This window comes from Sorex fumeus, unplaced genomic scaffold, assembly GCF_029834395.1.
Source record: "Sorex fumeus unplaced genomic scaffold, SorFum_2.1 ptg000020l, whole genome shotgun sequence".
Classification (NCBI taxonomy): domain Eukaryota; kingdom Metazoa; phylum Chordata; class Mammalia; order Eulipotyphla; family Soricidae; genus Sorex; species Sorex fumeus.
The window spans coordinates 4,096,278-4,118,875 of NW_026606077.1; the positions used below are offsets into that span (position 1 = coordinate 4,096,278).

At 46.9% G+C, this 22,598-nt stretch overlaps 2 protein-coding genes across 2 annotated transcripts in view; one reads left to right on the forward strand and one right to left on the reverse strand.

The window, feature by feature from the left end:
* MYPN (myopalladin) overlaps window positions 1-8,819 on the forward strand; it is a 90,075-nt gene extending 81,256 nt beyond the window's left edge. The window contains exons 18-20 of the mRNA XM_056113402.1: window positions 62-227; window positions 4,151-4,284; window positions 5,503-8,819. Of these exons, the coding sequence (XP_055969377.1) occupies window positions 62-227; window positions 4,151-4,284; window positions 5,503-5,672 (470 nt within the window). The 3' untranslated portion in view covers window positions 5,673-8,819. The remainder of the gene's footprint in view (window positions 1-61; window positions 228-4,150; window positions 4,285-5,502) is intronic.
* A 12,864-nt stretch (window positions 8,820-21,683) lies between these two features.
* On the reverse strand, window positions 21,684-22,049 carry ATOH7 (atonal bHLH transcription factor 7). The gene has a single exon (XM_056113370.1). The coding sequence runs from the start codon at window positions 22,047-22,049 to the stop codon at window positions 21,684-21,686; it is 366 nt and encodes a 121-aa protein (XP_055969345.1).
* Window positions 22,050-22,598: the final 549 nt, after the last annotated feature.

Sequence of the window (22,598 nt, forward strand, 5' to 3'; positions counted from 1 at the left end):
TTAAAGGCAAGAACCCAGGGGGGATTACGACTCAACCAGAACGGCTGTTCTCTCCCCACAGCCAGAGAAGTAAAGAAAGCGCCGGTGATTCTGGAGAAGCTGCAGAACTGCGGCGTTCCCGAAGGCCACCCCGTGAGGCTGGAATGCCGCGTGATTGGCATGCCGCCGCCCGTGTTCTTCTGGAAGAAGGACAATGAGACCATCCCGTTCACCAGAGAGAGAGTCAGGTACACCCTCCTGGGCTCAGCAGATTATTGCATCGCCCAAATTAAGTTGGGAACCTCTGAATCTGGCTTCTCTCACTTAGCATAACGTGGCAAGTGAGTTTCCTCCACGGTATGGGGATGTAGGGTCAAAGTTATTCCTTTTCATTCCTTAGGGTGGTACAGTCTACAAATAGCCTGCAGTTATTTTGCTTTTTTTTGGGGGGGAGGGAGTTGGGAGACTGGGGGTTCGGGGAATGTTGGGGTCACACCTGGCTATGCTCAGGGGCTATTCCTGGCTCTGTGCTTAGGAGTGACCCTTGGCAGTCCTTAAGGGATCATATGTGGTCCCAGGATCCAACTGAAGCTGACTGCAGATAAGGCAAACTTCTTACTTCCTGTACTATCTTTCTAGCCTTATTTCATTTCATTTCATCATCCTGTTAATCGTCGATTGCCTCGAGCAGGCCCCAGTAACGTCTCTTTCATCCTAGCCCTGAGATTATATTCACGGCTCTTTAGGAGAATGAGACCCATCATTGTTACTGGTATTTGGCATATTTGGTACGCCACGGGGAGTTTGCCAGACTCTGCCCTGTGGGCAGGCTACGTTCGATAGCCTGCAAGTTTGTCCAAAGTAGGAATGAGATAATAAGATGTCATAGAGAAAAGTTTTGATAAGATGTCGCGCGGCCGCGCGGTTCCGGGAGCTGGATTTTATAGTCTCTGAGTCTTGGCCGCTGATGGGATTACACGGCGCCAGGGGGCCAGGTGGTGGGTGTGACCCCCGCCTGCTGGAATTTGGAGGATCTGGATGGAAGATGCTCGACTCCAATCCGAGTAGGCTTGGAGGTCTCGGCCCCGGAACCCGCGTGGCTTTGTCCCTCTGCCAGTACCTTCATGTGTGCGGAGAGTGGTCTCAGCATGGTGGTGGCTGGTCCTGGAGGTCTTCGGCTGCCGGAGCCCTGGTCGGGGCGGGGAGGAAAGCTCAACCCGCTCCCCTCCAACGGGCTCCAGTGAGGAACGGCCAGGCGCGGGGGCAGACTGCACGGTTCTCGTCCGGGAGCTGGATTTTATAGTCTCTGAGTCTTGGCCGTTGATGGGATTACACGGCGCCAGGGGGCCAGGTGGTGGGTGTGACCCCCGCCTACTGGAATTTGGAGGATCTGGGTGGAGGATGCTCGACTCCAATCCGAGTAGGCTTGGAGGTCTCGGCCCCGGAACCCGCGTGGCTTTGTCCCTCTGCCAGTACCTTCATGTGTGCGGAGAGTGGTCTCAGCATGGTGGTGAGACTTAAACACTTAGCCTTATACACCACAGTTTTAAAACCTTAATGTTTTTTTCCCCTGCGGACATTAGGGATCAAACCCAAGGCACACATTAAAGCCTTAATTTTGAGGCCTGGGGACATGACTCAGTGGAAGAACATTTGCTTCACATGAGTGAGGTCCTAGGTTCAATTCCCAGGACCACATGGTTCCCTGAGCAGTTTGGGGAATGACTTCAGGGCACTAAACCAGAAGTATCTCCTGAGCACCACCAAACATGCTCTCCCAGAAAAGCAATCCAAAAAGATCCCCAAGGGATTGGAACAATAGCACAGTGGGTAGGGTTTTTGCCTTGCACGCAACCGTCCCAGGTTCAGTCCCCACCATCCCATATAGTCACCCAAGCACTGCCAGGAGTAATTCCTGAGTGAAGAGCCAGGAGAAACCCCTGTGCATCGCCAGATATGATCCCCCCAAAAAAAGCCAAAAAAAAAAACCACACTAAAATTTCAAGTTAAAAATATATGACATTTGGGGTTGGAGCGATAGCACAGCGGGTAGGGCATCTGCCTTGCATGCGGCTGACCCGGGTTCGATTCCCAGTCCCATCTGGTCCCCCGAGCACCGCCAGGAGTGATTCCTGAGTTCAGAGCCAGGAGTAACCCCTGAGCATCGCCAGGTGTGGCCCCCCAAATATATATATATATATGTATATATATGACACTTATAAAGATCCTGCATATTTTCTCAGTCATATTAACATTTTAAAAAATCTACTTTCACAATAAAGACCTAAAATAAGAGAAAACAAAACATTAAGGCAGTGATACACTTTCTCTATTTATCACTATTTGGTTGTTTTTTAAGTAGCTCTAAGCTCTACTTTCTTATTTGTGTTTTGTCCTGGGGATCAATCCCAGAGCCTGACAAGTGCAAGGCAAGTGCTTACTGCGAAGCTAGTTTCCCAGAGCAGAACCCAATCCTCAAAGCGGTGCCTTGTTTGACTTCCCCTCACCATTCTTTGCTCTTTGGGGATATTCGAAGGTATACTTCCGTTTGTGTGTTTGGGGTTTTTTTGTTTGTTTTTCCTTCTGGCCATAGACCCAGTGGAGCTCAGGGATCCCCCCTGGCAGGGATCAGGGGACTGTTTGGGGTGCTGGGGAGCAAACCCACATTGGCCATATACAAGACAAACACTTTATCTGCTGTACTATCTCTCTGGCCCCTGTTCTTTATGAGGGAGCAGCATAACCAGAGGTGCTCAGGGGCTACTACCCTGACTCAGTGCTCCGGCACTGCTCCGGAGCATGCTTGGAGGACCCTGCAGTGCCAGAGTTCAACTCAGGGCTCCTGTGTGCAAAGCATGAACTTGGTTTGTTGAGCTATTCCTGGCCTATTTTAGCTGTATGCCATAAGAGATTGTCACTGTCCTCCCGTTGTCCATCAATTTGCTCGAGCGAGCCCAGTAACGTCTCCATTGTGAGACTTGTTGTTACTGTGTTTGGCATATCGAATACGCCACGGGTAGCTTGCCAGGCTTTGCCGTGCGGGCGAGATACTTTCGGTAGCTTGCCGGGCTCTCCGAGAGGGGCAGAGGAACCGAACTCAGGTTGGCCATGTTGACTGTGTGCAAGGCAAATGCCTTACCCGCTGTGCTATCGCTCCAGGCCATAAAAGATTAAGTAAGCAAAATTTAGTTTGCGTACAAAAATGTCTGCCAAAAGTGATTCACAGTAAACTGAATTTGTCCTGGAAAACTTGTAGCTGATAAGTTTGAAAAAATTATTAGCATCCAGGAAGTGTATGGGTACAATGTAAGTTATACCAGAATATTCTGGAGTTAATGTTTAAGTCTAAATGAATGTACCAAATCAAACCCAGCCTAAAATTCCAATTATCCATGGTTGCATATGCATCCAAATTTGAGAAGTATTATAGAGGAAAACAGAAGGAAGAAGCATGTTGATTTGCACATTGTGGTGACTGACATGCATGTCTCACTACATTCGGAAACAACAGTTGGAGCAAACAGTCCGTCTGTCTTTGGACATTCATCTGCAGTTTTGTTTTTTTTTTTTTCCTTTTTGGGTCATGCCCGGCATTGCACAGGGGTTACTCCTGGCTCATGCCCTCAGGAATTACTTCTGGCGGTGCTTGGGGGACCCTATGAGATGCTGGAAATCAAACCCGGGTCAGCCACGTATACAAGGCAAATGCCTTGCTTGCTGTGCTCTCGTTCCAGCCCCTATGTTTGTTTTTCAAGAATTTCCTAGGGCCGGAGCAATCGTACAGTGGGTAGAGAGCTTGCCTTGCGTGCAGCTGACCCAGGTTTGATCCCTGGCATCCCAGACGGTCCCCCAAGCACCACCAGGAGTAATTCTTGAGTGCAGAGCCAGGAGTAACCCCTGAGCATTGCCAGGAGTTTTCAATAGACCTTGGGTGTAACCATTTTAAGTACCAGTGGTGAGAATTCCAACTTCAAGAGGGGACAGGGGAAGGCAAGAACAGGTCTCAGCTGCCCTAGTGGCCTCTGCATCTCACTTTCAACTGAGCCCCACTTCCTTCTCCTTAGGGTCAGGGTGAGAGATCAGAGCAAGCACAGAGCTGCCCCAGGAGGTTTTGTAAATAAGCCCTTTCTGCTCCCAGAAACAGTACACCTCTGTTCTTTCTTTTTTCCAGTATGCACCAGGATGCAACAGGTTACGTCTGCCTCTTCATTCAGCCAGCGAAGAAATCAGACGCAGGCTGGTATACACTGTCAGCCAAGAATGAAGCCGGCATCGTGTCCTGCACTGCGAGGCTGGATATCTACGGTATTGTCATGGTCTCATTGAACGTCAGCCTGTGATAGACCGTTTAGAAACATTCTCTTTAGGGAGCAAAGCAGTAGTACAGCAGCTGGGGTGTTTTCTTTGCACGCAGCCAACCAGGTTCAGTCCCTAACACATCATACAGTACCCCCATGAGCACAGAGCCAGACTAAGTTCTGAGCCCTGCCAGGTTTGCCTCCCACCCCAAAGAGAGAATTTTTTTAATACAAGGCTAGGTGTGGTATGTTTCCATAAATGAATTGATTTGATTGCATTTCAGGGCTTAGGAGATTTTAAAAGACATTTTATCCTAGTCACCTTAATACTTTTGTATTTTACAATGAGCATCACCTTCTAAAGAGGACTTGGGGCCAGAGCCCCAAGTGAGTAGGGCATTTACCTGGCACATAGAAGACCTGGTATGGTCCCTCTAGAACCACCAGGAAAAATTCCTGAGTGAAAATCCAGGAGCAACCCAGGAGCACCACCAGGTGTAGCCAAAAAAAAGAGGACTTCTCGCCTGGGATCTACAGTTGCTTCAGACTGTTTGTGTGCTATACAACGGAGCATTCAGTATGCGTATAGTCTCCATGCTGCCACCGGTCACCCACTGGAACCCCCTTCCCACTGCCTGTTTCCGCCCAACAGAATTTCGCCAGCCCTGTTCATTGGTTAATTTGTTCCACAAAGATTTAGTGCCCAATTCTACCATCAGATGAAGGATAGAGTAGTCCTACCAAAATAACATTCTTTAAAAAAAAAAAAGCTCAGATCTTTTTGGATTCAAATGTTAGGCTTCAGATTTAGGGGCTTAAGAGATCATCAGTCATCAGTTCGGGGGGCTAGAGAGATAGGACAGAGAGTGTGGTGCTTGCCTTGCATACAAGCACCCGATGTGGTCCCCCATGGACCACCAGGAGTAAGTCCCGAGCGCAGTCAGGTATGGCTCCTTAACAAACCAACAAGCAAACAAACAAAAAGCCAAAGCAGCAGCCCGGTGCTTCTACTTCTTACAGGGAGGAGCGACTCTCTTGCCCTCTCATGCACGTAAAGCACCTCAGACCCGAATGGACTGCACTGCTTCGCCCAGGACCCACAGCAAGGACAGGAATGGAGCCGGGTTACGCTCCTGCGCATCCCTGACATCCCTGACATCCCTGACGCTCCTGCGCATCCCTGACTGTTTCCCTGACAACCACGCCTTGTTTGCTTCCTTTTCAGCTCAGTGGCATCAGCAGATCCCGCCACCCATGTCCATCCGGCCCACCGGCAGTCGCTACGGATCTCTCACCACTAAAGGGCTTGACATTTTCTCGGCCTTTTCCTCCATGGAAAACACAATAGTGTACTCGTGCTCTTCTCGGAGCGTAGTGGAGAGTGACGAACTTTAAGGATGTCTGGGTGCCTGCGATGGAATGGGGTGAGTGGTGGCAAGGGACACAACGTCCAAACAAGGTGGTTTCCAAGCAACTGGATTTGAGTCAGTTCCCGTGCTGCTGGACCAGTAGAAAAGAGTGCTTTAAGTATGTCAGCTGGGGACTCTTGCCGTCTTGGCTGCCAGAAAGATGTAGAGATGTAGAGTTGTTGTTTTTTTTTTTAAAGATTCCAGCCAAAATGTGAGAAAACAATACAGATGAACCAAAGATGTCGCACAGTTGCCATCCCTACTTTGGGGAAAGCCAGCATGTTCCCCAGCACCCTGCTATGATAGTAATGGTTAGGCCAGGCGAATTAGGGCCAATAGCTTGGGTCAGGAGGCATCAGTAGTAACCTCACGAACTCACCAAACAATGCAAAGGGGGTTGGTGGGAGATCCATCACCTTCCGGGATTTACTGATGGCGGTAGCCTTGGTGGGTTCGTTAAAGCAGCTTCTACTCAGCCGTACGAGATCCTACCATACAACTCACATGATGAAGGAAAGTCAACACTTGCGATTTGCTTATCCAGGGTAGATGGAGTCAACCTTAGGAGGTGCCAACTGTGTTTAAGATTGAAAAACAACATTTTCTTCATTGAAACATTCAATATTGCACAGTACACTTATTCTGTAGCCAAAACAGGGCGCTGCCAGCTTGTCTGCACCCTTTTCTTTTGGATATTATGGTGAGAGATTTCTTCCTTATTTACCCCAAAATTCTAAAACTGAAGGGTTGTTAATAAACTAGTAAGAAAGAACTTCTCTCTGGGTGTTAATTGTCACCTGCATAATAGGCAAGAGTCCTCTTTATCTGCCCCTAAAATATGTACCTTTCTGCTCCTCCCCTGCTGCCCAAAAGTCTGGAATAGTATAAGGCAGTGAGAAAGGAAGAGATGCAAACTAGGAGCAGAAGTGATGGGAGGGTATAGTTTTCCACTTGCCCCAGAGGTTGAGGAAGAAGGGGACTTGAAGAGCTCTTGGCTTCTTAAAGTGTAATCAATAATCAAATTAGGTGTTTAAAAAGGGAGGAAAGATGCTAATGGGGGCAGGGTAAAGAAAGGGGAAAGGAGCTGGTACGATAGCACGGCGGGTAGGGCATTTGCCTTGCACACGGCCAACCCGGGTTCGATTCCCAGCATCCCATATGGTCCCCCGAGCATTGGCAGGAGTAACTCCTGAGTGCAGAGCCAGGAGTAACCCCTGTGCGTTGCCAGGTGTGACCCAAAAAGGAAAAAAAAAAGGAAAGAAAGAAAGAAAGGGGAAACATGAATCTTTATTCTCTTCCACCAATTCCAAGCCTGCCTCTCCAAAGAATTTTTAGACATAAATTCATATGATGCCCACAATACCTAGGAAAATGCTTCCAGAAAGTAAATATTCAATATTTTCTATTTTCTGGGCGAATGAATCTTATATTCTATAGAGAGAAATCTACAGTTCACTCACCACCCCAAATTTGCCCTAAGTGGGGTTAGAGCGATAGCACAGCGGGTAGGGTGTTTGCCTTGCATGCAGCCGACCGGGGTTCAATTCCCAGCATCCCATATGGTCCCCCAAGCACGGCCAGGAGCAATTCCGAGTACGGCCAGGAGCAATTCCTGAGTGCAGGAGCCAGGAGTAATTCCTGTGCTTCGCCGGGTGCGACCCTAAAAGAAAATTAAAATTTGCCCTAAGAGTGGTTCCCACAGTGAAGGTCCCTCCAGACTCACAGGTGAAGTACATTGGAGGCACCTTGGTACCACTTCCTGAGGCCTGAGCTCATATGGTCTCTGAGCCAAACAATAGTAACTATAAAGGAAGCCCTGGAACTCTCTTTATTTCAAGGCAGGAGGCCCCGTCTAAAAATGAATTCATTTGTGGCCAGAAATGTTTTGTCTGTACTCAAGAGGCAGAGCACAGACCTGGCATGTGCAAGCCCCTGGGTTTGAGCCCCGCCCTGGCATCCCTCCCCCCTGGCACCACCAGCTCTGGCCCCAACAACAACAAAAGTCAAACTAAACTCACATACTCAAAAAATCGTCTGTGTCCAGAATGTTATGCTAGAGGATTTAGGAGACACAGAGATAGGAAAAAAGACACAGTCCTTTCCTCAGGGTGCTTACAATCTCATGGGTGAAACATGATATAAGCCATGTAGATGGTCACTTTTTGAGACAAAAGTCTATTCTTTATAAAAAAAAAAAACTAGTAGTTTCTAATAATCTTCCTCTTGCATTGCATAGCTAAAATCATCCTAATTATTTTCAATTTTATTTCTGAGTAAAACAAAATACTTTGGGTTACATCCAAGAAATAAGAATTGCAGTACCAGAGAAAGAGCTCAGTGGTGAAGTGCAGGCTTTGTATGGAGAAGACCAGGGTTCGATTCAGCACCACCAGGGACTACTTGGCCCCCCAACACCACTAGAAGCAACCGCCAACTGAATATCCATGTGGTCCCCACACACAAAAAAAGAATTTCTGTAAATTATTCAACAGAATTATTATATTTAGTTTCCTTTTTCATGTATTCAGGAGAAATACTAAAAAAATAGAAACCTGCAATGAATGCCATTCAGAGTGCATGTCGTAAAATATTTGCCTTGCATGAATATGGTCCTCAGTCTTTATTACTGGCACTGTGTAGTCACTCAGGCCCCTCCAAGAGCAACCCAAGAATACTGAGCTGGGAGTAGGTCCTGAGTACTGGGTGTGGCCCCAAAACAAGACAAAAAAAAGTATTGCAAAATGTTTTGTTTCTGTATTGGCTTCTCTAATGAAATCTCTTTGTAACCAAAAAAGCACTTTATAACTACAAAAATGATTCTCCAACCTTGCAAATCCCATCATATCTATTTATGTAAATCTTACTTTTCCCATGAAACTATTTCTGTAAACCTTAGTTTTCCTATGAAAGAATGGTCTTGTCTACATGTATTTTTTAGTATTACCTTTCTTAGTATTTTTTAACTTCTTGTTTAGCTTTAAACAGAAGAGGATAAATATTCTATTTGGACACTAGATGGCGCTGTTAGCACAAAATAAAGCAAACCCCCCCACCCCATTTTTTTCCCCTGAAATTTGAACTGTTGAATTGATTGTATTAAAGCAAGGTTTCTCAATAAATATTTGTTACCTGTATTAAACTTTAAAGTTCTATGTAAGTCATATGTTTTTGTATCAAGTGAAATGAGTCCACAAATGGTTCATTTCCAGTGACTACAAATTAGAATCTACTAGAGGGAACTTCGAAATATCAATTCCTAGGCCTAAGAGATAGCTCAGTGAGTGGCTTGGAGCTCTTTCTTTGCATACTGGAGGCCTGGGATCACTGCCCAAGTTTGATCTCTGGCACCCTCTGGTCCCCTGAGCACTGAACCAGGAGTGTCCCCTGAGCCCCTAAACAAAACGTTAAGTCCCAGGTCATCATGAAAATCAGTGCTGGGACTATGACATAGGTTTCATTTTTTGAAGCCTCAGAGCTGATTCCAATGAGCAGCCAAGTTGTTGAGAATTCTTTCAGAACTTTTTTATCTTTTGGGGACACACATGCTCAGGGGTTCATCCTGACTCCGCACTTAGGAATCACTCCCGGTGGTGTTCCCAGAAGCATATGGGATGCCAGGAATCGAACCTGGTTCAGCCTCATATAAGCAGAGCCCTACCACTGTACTATCACTTGGATCCAAGAATTCTTTCAGAACTTACCTGGAAAGGCCCAAAAGGCTGCAGATGGCATCAAACTGTAGTGCTGACTTCAGTGAGCACAGTGCCCATGGAGTGCCAGAGATGTAATAGAAATGAACACACAGAAACTCTGGCCTTATAGAATTAAATTAACTCTTTCAGACTGTGTTCATTGGCCATACGGCACTCATGAAACCCAGAAAGGATTCTCAGAAACCCAAAAATGGACCAGGGAAATGACGGCAGTTGGTGCAATTCAGCTACTCTTTGACTCAAAATGGTGCACTGATCCCGTAAGTGCTCTTCTTGCCAAACAATGGCGAGATTTCTGTGACTTGGTTAGTCATGGAAATGGGGGTCAGTGGGGAAAGAGGGAAAAAAACACATCATTAAAACCAAATTGTCAGGGCTGAAGCAATAGCACAGTGGGGAGGGTGTTAGCCTTGCACGCGACCAACCTGGGTTTGATTCCCAGCATCCCATATGCTCCCCTGAGCACCACCAGGAATGATTCCTGAGTGCGGAGCCAGGAGGGACCCCTGTGCATCGCCGGGTGTGACCCAAAAAGCAAAAAACAAAAAACAAACCAAAAAACCCACCAAATTGTCTTAGGCCAGAGGAATAGTACAGGAAATAAGGTACTTGGGGCATACCTAAGTATTATGCATTCTCCAGGGTCATTCCTGAGCACAGATCCAGGAATAGCCAGTGAGCGTCCTGGGTGTGGTCCAGAAACCAACCAAATAATCAAAATATCTTTTTAAAAGATCTGTTCTGGGGCTGGAGTGATAGCACAGAGGGTAGGGTATTTGCCTTGTATGCGGGCCAACCTGGGTTCGATTCCCAGCATCCCATATGGTCCCCCGAGCATTGTCAGGAGTAACGATATGGCACATATAAACAATGGAATATTAGATAAAAGAAAAGATGAAATCATGCAATTTGACATGGATGGGGCTTGAGGGTATCATACTGCATGAAGTCAGCCAGGAGAGGGACATGTGCAGAATTATGTCTCTCCTGTGGGGGTTATAAAGAATCACAGTCAGGGAATAACAAATGGCCAAAGGGAACAGAGCCAGGAGTAACCCCTGTGCGTTGCCAGGTGTGACCCAAAAAGCTAAATAAATAATAAAAAATAAATAAAAGATGTGTTCTTCAACAAAGTAAGGTTTGTATGAGAATTGCCAAATGATAGAACTGGTTTGAATGCATCATTCTCTTTTTATCCTTCAGTACACTTTTGTAAGCATCCAATGAGAAATTAAATGGTCACAAGACTAACAGTGGGTACAGCTAAAATTCTCAAAGATACATCCAATGCAAATGAAGTCTCAAAGGAGTCAAAAGCTATGACGGGTTAATATGGATAAACTTCAAATGATAAATGGGTTGCTGTCAAATGTTCACTTGCTAATCCATTTAAAATTCAAACTGCAGGACCAAAGAGACAATACAGGGATTAAGGTGCTTGCCTAGCAGGCAATCAGCCCTGTTTGGTCTCCAGCAGCACGTACAGTATAGTCCCCTGGGCACAGAGCCAGGAGTAAGACTTGAGTACCGCCAGTTGTGATGCAGTAGCCAAAAAGCAAATAGAGTTTAAAAAATAATAATTAAACCCTCAAATTGTATTTTCACATAGTACTCAATGCTAAACTGCAAAGTGAATTCAGAATCAACTCAGTTACTTCATGATCAAGTTACAGTGTCTGTTACACTAGATGGTTCCAAGCACAGCAGCCTGTAAGAGGAAATGCAAGGCCACTTCCTCCCTGTTTAGTACCTATCATATGGAAGCGACACAGTGTATCCGCTCCTTTCTGCATCATGTCCTCATTTGTCCCCTCCTCCCCCAGATGCCTTGTGCCCTGTGATCTATTATCCCCGCATCTGCAACCCACCCCATCCCATTCGCACCTTCATTCCTGCCAATACACTTCATGTTTCAACATGGTCCACCTCCAGGTCTCTGTTTCTTGGCTTAATGTTCAAAAGAAAGCCATCCAACAGAACAAATTCCTGCCTGAGAGTCTTTTGACTTCACAGAGCTGCTGCATTTTTTAAAAAAGCAGTTGCTGGGAGCTGGAGCGATAGATGTAGGGCGTTTGCCTTGCATGCAGCCGACCCGGGTTCAATTCCCAGCATCCCATATGGTCCCCGAGCACCGCCAGGAGTAATTCCTGAGTGCATGAACCAGGAGAAACCCCTGTGCATCGCCAGGTGTGACCCAAAAAGCAAAAAAATAAATAAATAAAAATTTAAAAAGCAGTTGCCTGCCTACTCCATCCACTTTCTACTTGACAGGTTGGCAGGCAAAGAAAAAAAAATTTCTGAGGAGAAGGCAGAAAAAATGGAGTCAGAAGCCCAAAAACTATTTTGGTTGATCCCAGCCTCTTCCTTTCCTTCTCCTTCCCACACATTCCCAGTGTGCCTCCAATCTGAGATCCTGTCCTGAGTCTGTCTGCAATGGACTTTTTAAAGTTTGTTGTGAACTCCAAGGCAAATCTATTCATAATGACCTTTATTCAAGGTCCCTTCCACAGTCCTTGGGTAACCTACACTCGAAGTTTTTCCACTAGTGGTTGAGTCAAAAATGAACGTGCCTTACAGAGCTATTAATAGTAGCCTAGATTTGAAAACAACCCAATTGCCGAAGAACAAATGAGTGGATAACGATATGGCACATATAAACAATGGAATATTAGATAAAAGAAAAGATGAAATCATGCAATTTGACATGGATGGGACTTGAGGGTATCATACTGCATGAAGTCAGCCAGGAGAGGGACATGTGCAGAATTATGTCTCTCCTGTGGGGGTTATAAAGAATCACAGTCAGGGAATAACAAATGGCCAAAGGGAACAGATCCTGATAATTGGCACATAGAACTGAGTCTGCCAAGTGTGGGGGCTGGGGGTATGAGAGGGACTTAAAGATTTTGGTGGAGGGTGTGGTCCTTGAACACTGTATGCCTGAAACTCTAACAGTATTGTACATCACAGTGCCTAAATAAGTAAAATGTTAAGACAAAATTAAAAAATCAATACCTTGCCAATAATATGACCAATTACTTATACTGCAGCAAAATTTGCTGCATTTTCTTGTTTGATGTGAGTCAATATTTCACAATTAATTACTGAAGCCTTGTTTGAAAAAATGCCAAGCATCTTCTAAAATTTTACAGTGCAGTGATCATCATTATGCTGTCACTCACTCTCCTCCCGTTGTTCATTGATTTGCTCGAGCAGGCCCAGTAACGTCTCCATTTTGAGACTTGTTACTGTGTTTGGCATATCAAATACATCACGGGGAGTTTGCCAGGCTTTGCCGTGCGGGTGAGATACTCTTGGTAGCTTGTCAGGCTCTCTGAGAGAGGCGGAGGAATCAAACTCGGGCCGGCCATGTTGGCCGCATGCAAGGCAAATGCCCTACCCCACTGTGCTATCGCTCCAGCCCATCATTATGCTAAAAAAAAATTTTATTTTTTTATTCCAATGTTATTGCTTTATTTTTTATGTATGCATACTTTTTTTAAAAAAATTTTATTAGTGAGACACCATGAGGTACAGTTGTAGACTTACAAATTTTTGTGCTTGGGTTAAAAAAAATTTTTTTAAACACTACTAACACCACGATTTGAGAAATTCTGTAGTGCAAAAAAAAAAAATTCCATATTTGTTTAAAATGTTTGCTTCTTCTAATTACACTTTATACCTGAACCATAAACAGGCTGCCTTTTGTGAATACGTAAATAATAGACACATCAATGAGACCAGTAGCCTTGAGATTGCAAGAAATAGAGGAAGAACACTTTTCAACCCTCTGAGAATTTGGGTCATGAATTCTAGGACTAAGCATACATATGGGTCTGGGTATATTGCAGAGGCATAGAAACTCAAGTCTGCTACAAGACTTGAAAATACCAGTGATTAGAAAATATTTCCCTTCTAAACAATGGCTGAATAAATAGCAATACTCCTACATTAAAAAAAGAAAAAAACATTTCCCTTATTTTTTAAAAAAGAAGTATTTCAACATTATATTTGGAGGACAGAGTTTGGGCCACACCTGGTGGTCTTCAGGGCTTTCTGCCAGCTCTGCACTCAGAATTACTCCTGGTAGTGTTCAGGAACCACATGGGAAGCCGGGGATCCAACCTGGGTCAGCCACAGGCAATGAAAGCACCCTAGTCACTGTACACCACTATAATTCATATTTTCACTTAAATAAGTAAACTAATTTCTAATTTGAAAAATAATTTGATACCTACAACTACTTAAACATTTTGGGGTGGCTGGAACGATAGCACAGCGGGTAGGGCTGACCCGGGTTTGATTCCCAGCATCCCATATGGTCCCCTGAGCACCGCCAGGAGTAATTCCTGAGTGCAGAGCCAGGAGTAACCCCTAAGCATCGCCGGGTGTGACCCGAAAAGGAAAAAAAAAAACATTTTGGAAGAGGGATGTGGACAGTGATTCTTGGCGGCTACTCCTGATACTGTGCTCAAGAGTTAGTCCTGGCTGTGCTTAGGGGAACAGACTATGTGTGGATGGAAACAAGACCTTCTGCATAAAGCATACCGCCGTGAGCTCAGCCCACTGAACTGTCTCTCCAGTCCTAGAAGTACTTTGTCTGGGACCAGAGTATACTACAGGGGAATACGACAGAGGTAAAGCACTTGCACTGAGATTCGATCTCCAGCATCCCAGATAGTCCCCCAAGTCCTCCAGGACTGATCCCTGGGTAGAGAGCCAGGAATAAGCCCTGAGCTCTGGAGCGATAGCACAGCGGGTAGGGCGTTTGCCTTACAAGCGGCCAACATGGCCGACCCGAGTTCGATTCCTCCGCCCCTCTCGGAGAGCCCGGCAAGCTACCGAGAGTATTCGATATGCCAGACACAGTAACAACAAAGTCTCCAATGGAGACGTTACTGGGCCCGCTTGAGCAAATCGACGATCAACGGGAGGGCCTTTACCTCCATGAAGTATGACCAAAATATGAGAGAGAGAGAGAGAGAGAGAGACACAGAGAGGCAGAGACAGAGAGAGAATGAGAGAGAGAGAATGTGTGTGTGAAATCCAAAGTCCTGGGTGAATTCAATAAAACACTTTCGGGGGGGATTTGGAGTAGCTTATACATGTATGCACTTTGAAATTTCATTTGCATATAGTGAAGAGAGATCTATAGTCACACTAAAGCAGCAAACATTCGATATGCCAGACACAGTAACAACAAAGTCTCCAATGGAGACGTTACTGGGCCCGCTCGAGCAAAGCGATGATCAACGGGAGGGCCTTTAGCAGCAAACAAAGTCAGTTAAATTTAGTCCAAAAATAGCCTTAGGCCTTTACCGTAATATGGCAAATTTTAAGTGAACTGAGCCTTCACTGCTGAATTATAGTATTAGCCACAATCTAAATATACTCCATTTGCTCATATTAGCAAAACTTTAATATCTCCATTATTGTAAAGGTTATTTCATTAGTTAAGAAACTCTCTTTAGGGGCTGGCGCGATAGCACAGTGGGTTGGGCGTTTGCCTTGCACGTGGCTGACCTGGGTTCGATTCCCAGCATCCCATATGGTTCCCTGAGCACCACCAGGAGTAATTCCTGAGTGCAGAGCCAGGAATAACCCCTGTGCATCCCCGGATGTGACCCAAAATGCAACAAACAAACAAACAAAAACTCGCTGTATCTGGTGTTAGCTTGGAGTTCAGAGATGCCTACCTCGCGAATCTGAGGCCGGGTGTTCAGTCCCCATACACACAGTTTCACGCTGTTTCGGCTCCTGGAGCTACAAAGAAGTGTGCGATCTCTGGTTACACAGCCTAGAGTGTGAGAGCACCACAGCTGAAGTGCGGGACACCCTCACCTTGTCAGCAAGCAAGAAGACTCTAGTGTATGAGTACTGCAACCACCTGTATACAATCCCAAGTCACTGGGACAACAAAAGGAAAGGAAATACAACTAAAAGAAAATAATTAACTTTTTTTGCCTTTTTTTGGGGGGGTGCCACACCCGGCAATGTTCAGGGCTTACTCCTGGCAGTGCTTGGGGGACCATGTGGGATGCTGGGAATTGAACCCGGGTCGGCTGCAGATGAGGCAAACACCCTACCTGCTGTACTATCGCTTCGGCCCCAATAATTAACTTTTAATAAAAGAAAGATACGAATCCTTCTAAAATTCTGCAAATCCAAAGATGAGAACTCAATACAGACCAGTGTGGGCAATAAGTGTGAAAGTGTTTAATTGAATGAGAACTCAGAGAATAATCTAGGAAAGCACAAATGTGCCCGGTATCCCTCAAAGCAGTGAAGCTGGAGCCTGGCCTGGGATATTTTCCCAAGACTTCCTTGGTGTGATTTAATGAACATTTAAGGTTAAGAAAGCCAGGCCTAGCCCCATCCGTACGCAAATGGCCTTCCCGATGTCTGACCCTGGTTTGGGGGGCCTAAGCCTCCAGCTGACACCTACAAAGTCCACATATAAGCAGTGATGAAATCTTGCCAGCAGAGTGTTCATTCCTTATTCAATGCTCTACTTTGAGTTCCTTCTTTTCAGGCGTGGGGTGTTTGGGCCAAACCTAGTGGTTGTCAGGACTCACTCCTCGTGGGACTATGGAATCAAACGGGGTGCTGGGACTTGAACCCATGTCGAGGGCATGCCAGGCTAGCTCCCTACTGCTGTACTGCTCTGGCCCCAACTCTTTTTTTTTTTCCCTTTATTTTATTTTATTTTTTTTAAAGTTGTAGATTTACAATTCTTTGTGCTTGGGTTTCGATTATACAATGATCAGATACCCATCCCTCCACCAGTGCCCATTTTCCACCACCATGGATAATATCCTGCCACCCCCACCCCCCCATCCCCCCTGTCTCTGTGGCAGGGCAATCCCCTGTGTTCTCTCTCTCCTTTTGGGTGTTGTGGTCTGCAAAAGAGGCATTGAGTGGCAAACATGTTCAGTCCATAGTCTACTTTCGACATGCATCTCCCCTCCTGGGAGGATCCTCCAAACATCCTTTATTTGGTGCTCCCTTCTCTATCTGAACAGCCCTTTCCTCTAGGATACCCGGCTGGCCTCTAAGTTATGGAGTAATCCTCCTGGTGCTGATCTCAGCTATTCTTGGGTATTAATCTCATACTTTGTTACTTTATATCCCCCAGATGAATGCAATCTTTCTATGTCTATCCCTCTCTTTCTGACTCATTTCGCTTAGCATGATACTTTCCATATTGTACCACTTGTATGTAAATTTCATGACTTCATCTTTTCTAAGAGCTACATAGTACTCCATTGTGTAGATGTACCAAAGTTTCTTTAACCAGTCATCTGTTCTTGGGCATTCAGGTTTCTTCCAGTTTCTGGCTATTGTAAAGAGTGCTGCAATGAACAAACAAGTGCAGATGTCACTTCGACTATACATTTTTGCCTCTCTGGGATATATTCCCAGGAGTGGTATTGCTGGGTCAAATGGGAGCTCAATTTCTAATTTTTTGAGAATCGTCCATACTGTTTTCCAGAAGGGCTGAACCAGTGGACATTCCCACCAACAGTGAAGGAGTGTCCCTTTCTCGCCACATCCACGCCAGCATCGGTTGCTTTTGTTCTTTTGAATGTGGTGGCCCCAACTCTTAATTCTTAGTCTTCAGGGGGTTTTCTCTCTTTGTTTGTCTGGGGGCCATGCCCGGCAATGCCCAGGGATTACTCTTTGTACTCAGAGGTCACTCCTGGCAGTGCTTGGGGAATCACCTGGGAATCAAATTCAGTTCAGCCATGTGCAAGACAAGCCCCTTCCCCTCTGTACCATCTCCCCACACCCCCCACTCACAGGGCACATACTGTATGTAGTACCACACCGTTAAAGCAGCCCGTTATTTCTCTTTAGGACTTGGGTCAACTGCAACATGTCAGCTCTTTTTTCTTGCTGTGCCTGCAACCGTAAGATTGGTGTTGAGTAAAACTGAACATGAGCAGGTGCTTGGTAATACATGTTGATTTACTGAGCAAAGGGAGCATAGGGAAAATATTTTTTTTAATTTTTTTAATTGAATATCCATGAGATAGACCATCACAAAGCTGTTCATAGTTGGGTTTCAGTCATACAACGATCCACCCATTCCTCCACCATTGTATATTTCCCACCACGAATGTCCCGTTTCCCTCCCACCATCCCCCAAAACCCCACACCCCACCATCCCCAGCCTCCCTGTATCGGAGTCACTTTCCTTCCTGTTCACTCTCTCCTTAGGGGAAATATTTTTAAGATCCAAATTGTCCAGTTCTCCAATTAGAAAAAACATAGATGTTCAGAGATCATAATAGATTATTACAGCAAATTTTAGGTTCTTTTGTAATCGAAGTCTATTAAGAACTTGAATCTTCATTTCAAAACAGACATTGTTCATTGACCCCTATAATCTGGGCTGGAGCGATAGCACAGTGGGTAGGGCGCTCGCCTTACAAGCGGCCAACATGGCCGACCCGAGTTCGATTCCTCCGCCCCTCTCGGAGAGCCCGGCAAGCTACCGAGAGTATTCGATATGCCAGACACAGTAACAACAAAGTCTCCAATGGAGACGTTACTGGGCCCGCTCGAGCAAATCGACGATCAACGGGAGGGCCTTTTTATAATCTCATGCTTTTATTTTATTTTGTGTGTGTGTGTGTGTGTGTGTGATGTGATGTGTTCAAGCCACACTCTACAGCACCCAGGAATTACTCCTGGCTCTGTGCTTCGGTGTCACTCCTGGTGGTTCTCAGGGACCATACGGGGTGCCAGAAGTGAACCCGTCAGCTCTGTGCAAAGCAAGTGCCTTACCCCGCTACTATCTCTCCAGCACCTAACCTCAAGCTTCTATTTTGTCTTGTGTTTTGTTTTGGGGTGCAAACCTAGGCTGGCCCCATGCAAGGCAAGTGTGCTACCCACTGTACGATCTCACCAGTCCCCCCTAATTTCATGCTTTTAACTGTTTAATTTCATTGAGTGTTTCTGTAAAAAGAGAAATAGCTCAAAGGGCAGGAGCACAGGGCTTACACGCATAAGGCCTACAGTCGGATCCCAGAAACTTTACCCAGCACTTTCAGGAATGACCCTGGTGTGCCAGGCAACACTGGGTTTAGCACCAAACTGTCAGTGTCACACCAATGGGTGAAGAATCACTGGGAGTGGCCCTGGGCCTTCTTCTGGAGGCCTCTATTTTTGGGGGGTTGTGGGGCAGGTTGGCAGGGGCAGGCATACCTGGTGATACTCAGTTACTCCTGGCTCTACATCAGGAATCACTCCTGGCAGGGTTTAGGAGACCATATGAGATACTGGGGCTTGAACCCAGGTTGGCCGCATGCAAGGCAAGTGCCTTACCCGCTTTACTATCTCTCTGGCCCCAGGCCTCTACTTTTTTTTTAAATGTTGCTAAAATTACTAAGTCCCCCCAAAAGTTTATTATTTGTCTGGGTCTCTGTAGGAACTATACAGATCAAATGGACAGTGGGTTTTCTTCCACGAGGAATATACAGTCCAGAGAAGAGAATATAAACATGACATTTTAAAAAAAGGGACTAACGGTTGTTTTAGTGACCATTTCTGATAGCACACTTATTTTATTCACTCTCCAACTCCATAAAGTTACTGGGAGCTATTGAGGTTCTTGAGGTCTAAATAAGTGAGCAATTGCACCCCAACAGAGAGGAGGGAAGCTGTCCCAAATTTTGTTATTGTCCAAGGACACTCTGCAGAGTGTTGTCCAGAGGAAGTGCTGATGTCATCACTTAAGAGCTGCATTGTCGGCTGGACTCAAGTCTGCTCAAGACAAGGGTAAGTATTTTATTCCCTGAGTTTCAGTGAAAAGGCAAAGTGTTGGATCACTTATTGGTTTCTTATTATCAGCTACCAAGAGAAAAGGGAAATTCAGCATCAGTATGTAAATGGGTTTCTGAAGACACACTTGGATTTTGTAACTTAAAAATAAGGTGCTGACAATAGCCAGGACCTGGAAATGACCCAACTGCCCAACAGAAAATGAGCATTGCTAGATGCAGTCCTAGAGAGACCTGAGCATTGCCAGGCATGGTCCTGAGGGTGCCCCTGCTCCTCACCCCCACCCCCACCCCACCACCTGCCTGACAGAGAATAGCCAGTGGAGCATCTGGGTCTCAAGCACCACTGGGAGGGTCTCCTTTTCTTACCCACAGAGAAAGAAAAAAATTATGATATACACAATGGAATATGGCTAGACTATGGGGGAAAATGAAATGTTAAAGTTCAGTGTAACTTGGATGGAACTGAAGGATGTCCCACTACTTGAAGTAAGATGAATGGAAAAAGACAGATACTGATCTCACTCATACCCGAGTAGAGAGAAATAAACCCAGGGAACAGACATCCCTGAAGGGAACAAACCACGAGACATTGCTCGCAGAACTGTAAACTGAGGTTTCAAACAAAGGCGTTGGGGAGAAGGGACCTTGGGACAGTGGTGGAGGAATGGCTACACATGGTGAAGGTGGTGGAACAGTGTAAGTATAAAACTCTAAATTTAACGTTACTATAAGTCATGATGCCACAATAAAATAAACAATTTTTCATTATGTGGTAGAGAAGACCAGTTAATTGGCCATCAATTAAATTTTGATAAGTAGGAATAACTAAGAAAGTAAGAAATTTGATGGAGATTTGATAAACTCAAAATAGGTGTCTGACTATGTCTGCCATAAGGAGTTGGAATCTGTAATAGAAACAGATTACTATTACTATTGATATATCATTGTTGTTTCTGGTGACTTGTGTCAAAGTCCACTTGCATAAATTTCCAGTCTTGCTTTTTCTCATTACTAGCAAGTGAGTACCCAGGTGGCACGCCTGGCTGTTGACTATCAAATTATTCCTTATTTTAAGGGATTGGCTTATTTACCCAATCTATAAAAGTAATTCAAACCAATACCTTATGTATTTTACTCTCATTTTGATTAGCTTTGATACTGTCATTGACCAAATTATATAGATGAAAAGGAAATAACTTTCTCTGTTTTGATCCATGGCACCCTGTAAGGTCCTCCAGCATGGGCAAGAGTGATACCTGAGCACAGAGCTAGGAGTAAGCCCATGCCCCCCGCCCCAAATATTTTAAAGTAAATCACTTCCTGCGGCTGGAGCTATAGTACAGCAGGTAGGGCGTTTGCCTTGCACACAGCTGACCCGGGTTTGATCCCCAGCATCTCATATGGTGCCCCCAGCACCACCAGGAGTAATTCCTGAATGCAGAGCCAGGAGTAACCCCTGTGCATCGCTGGGTGTGATCCAAAATGCAAAATAAATAAATAAATGTAAATCACTTCCAAAGCCAACTTTTTTTTTTCCATTTCTCTCGGAGATCTATGTTTTGGTTCTTATATGGAAATCAGTAACAGTAACTGGCATAATAAGGAAAATAAAATATTGAGGAACTATACGCCTACATGCAGTTACTTCAAAACTTAATATTAGTTTGGTTAACCCTTAAAAGTCAAGGGAAAAGATCTATATTTGCACAATTGACAAAGAAAACTTTCAATTTAATTACTTGCACGACTAGCTTGTCTTTTTTTGAACGAGGTCTTACCAAACAGCACAATTTGCCAATCCCTGGAATTAAACATTCCACATCTCTACTCGAGGAAGAACCCAGTCTCATCACCCCAAATAGGTCTTTAGCTCATGAGAAAACCGGCCGGCCCTGGGCGAGAAAAGCAAACCCACGTTTTAATTTGTAGTTTACAAAATCTACATTTCAATAACAGCCACCAGTGCTTAAAATACACAGCACAAACGGCCCACTTGCCCAACAGCATCAGGGTGCGACTTCATGCATGCACGCACGATCCACCTAGTTGAAATGCGAAGTTGACCCGACAGACAGAGAGGCAGTTCTGCTGGAGGCCCGCACGTAAAAGCAGCGGACGCTGTCCACTCATCCCAACGGGACACAGGGGGATCAAGTGATCGCTTTATCGCAGCTCTTCAACGGCACCAGAGCCTGGTCCTCCCCCACCCCCAGCCCCCTCGGAACTGTTTTTACCTCCAGGTCATCCAGACGGGGGACAGGTGGGGGCTTTATTTATTCCTGGCAGCAATGAACCCCACTCGGGAGCCCCGCTGGAAATCTACAAGACCCCGGCAAGGAAGGCAAGACGGTCAGCGAGAGCCTTGCGCCCCTCGGGCTGGTGCTGGGCGTCAAAGTCACTGCAAGTCCGAGCGCGGCGGGCCGCTCCGAAGAGGGAGGGCTGCGCGCCCCGGGGCGGACCGCGGGGGCCCGGGCCGTGCCCAGGGGGCCGCGCCCCCTAACTGGCCATCCGGAAGGGCTCGGGCTGGACGCCGAAAAGCCTCTGTCCGCAGTGCTCGCCCTCGGCGCACGGAAGGCGACGGTCGCGGTGCCGCGCGACCCAGTCGCGCTCGGCCTCGGCCAGGATGTGGGTGAGGGCCACGATGTAGCTCAGCGCCATCTGCAGCGTCTCGTACTTGGACAGTTTCTTGTCCTGGCCCCACTGGGGCACCACCCGGCGCAGGCGGTCGAAGGCGGAGTTGAGCCCCTGCATGCGCCGCCGCTCGCGCGCGTTGGCCGCCAGGCGCCGGCGCGCCGCATCCTCCGGGCGCCCGGGGCCGCCGCACGCGCCCGCCGCCTGCCCGCCCGCCCGGCCCGACTTCATCCCGCGCGTGCAGTCCCCGCGCCGAGCCCACCCGCGTGCCGGCGACCCGTGCGGGGCGCGGCGCGGGGGACGGGGCTCTCCTCGGCGCGGTGCCGGCGGCGCGCGGCGCGCGGGGGACCCCGGGCTGGCCGCGTCCTCCCGCGCGGGCACCGCCGAGCGCCTCTGCTCCGCCCGTCCGGTCTGGGATGCCCCGAAGGAAGTCCTCTGCCCCCGCCCCCACGCGCGGAGGGGAAGCGGAGTCGGGGCAGGGGTTGGTGGGACCGGCTCGGGGAAGGCCTTCTCCAGTCCTCTGGAAACCCCGGGGCGGCCGGCGAGTGCCTCTTCTGCACGGTGGGGTCCCCGGCGCTTTGCATAGGACCCGCGCTTTTCCGAGCCCCCCGCAGCAGCTCCGGAGCGAGGATCAGACTAGGATCGTTTCTGGATTTTGCACGCCGGAGGAGGCTCGGAGCGAGGGGGATTTATAGCAGAGGGCGGCAGGAGGGAACAGGTGGTGGCAGGTGGGCGGGCGCCCCTCCTTCCATCTCAGCACCTTCCAGCCCTGGGAACTGC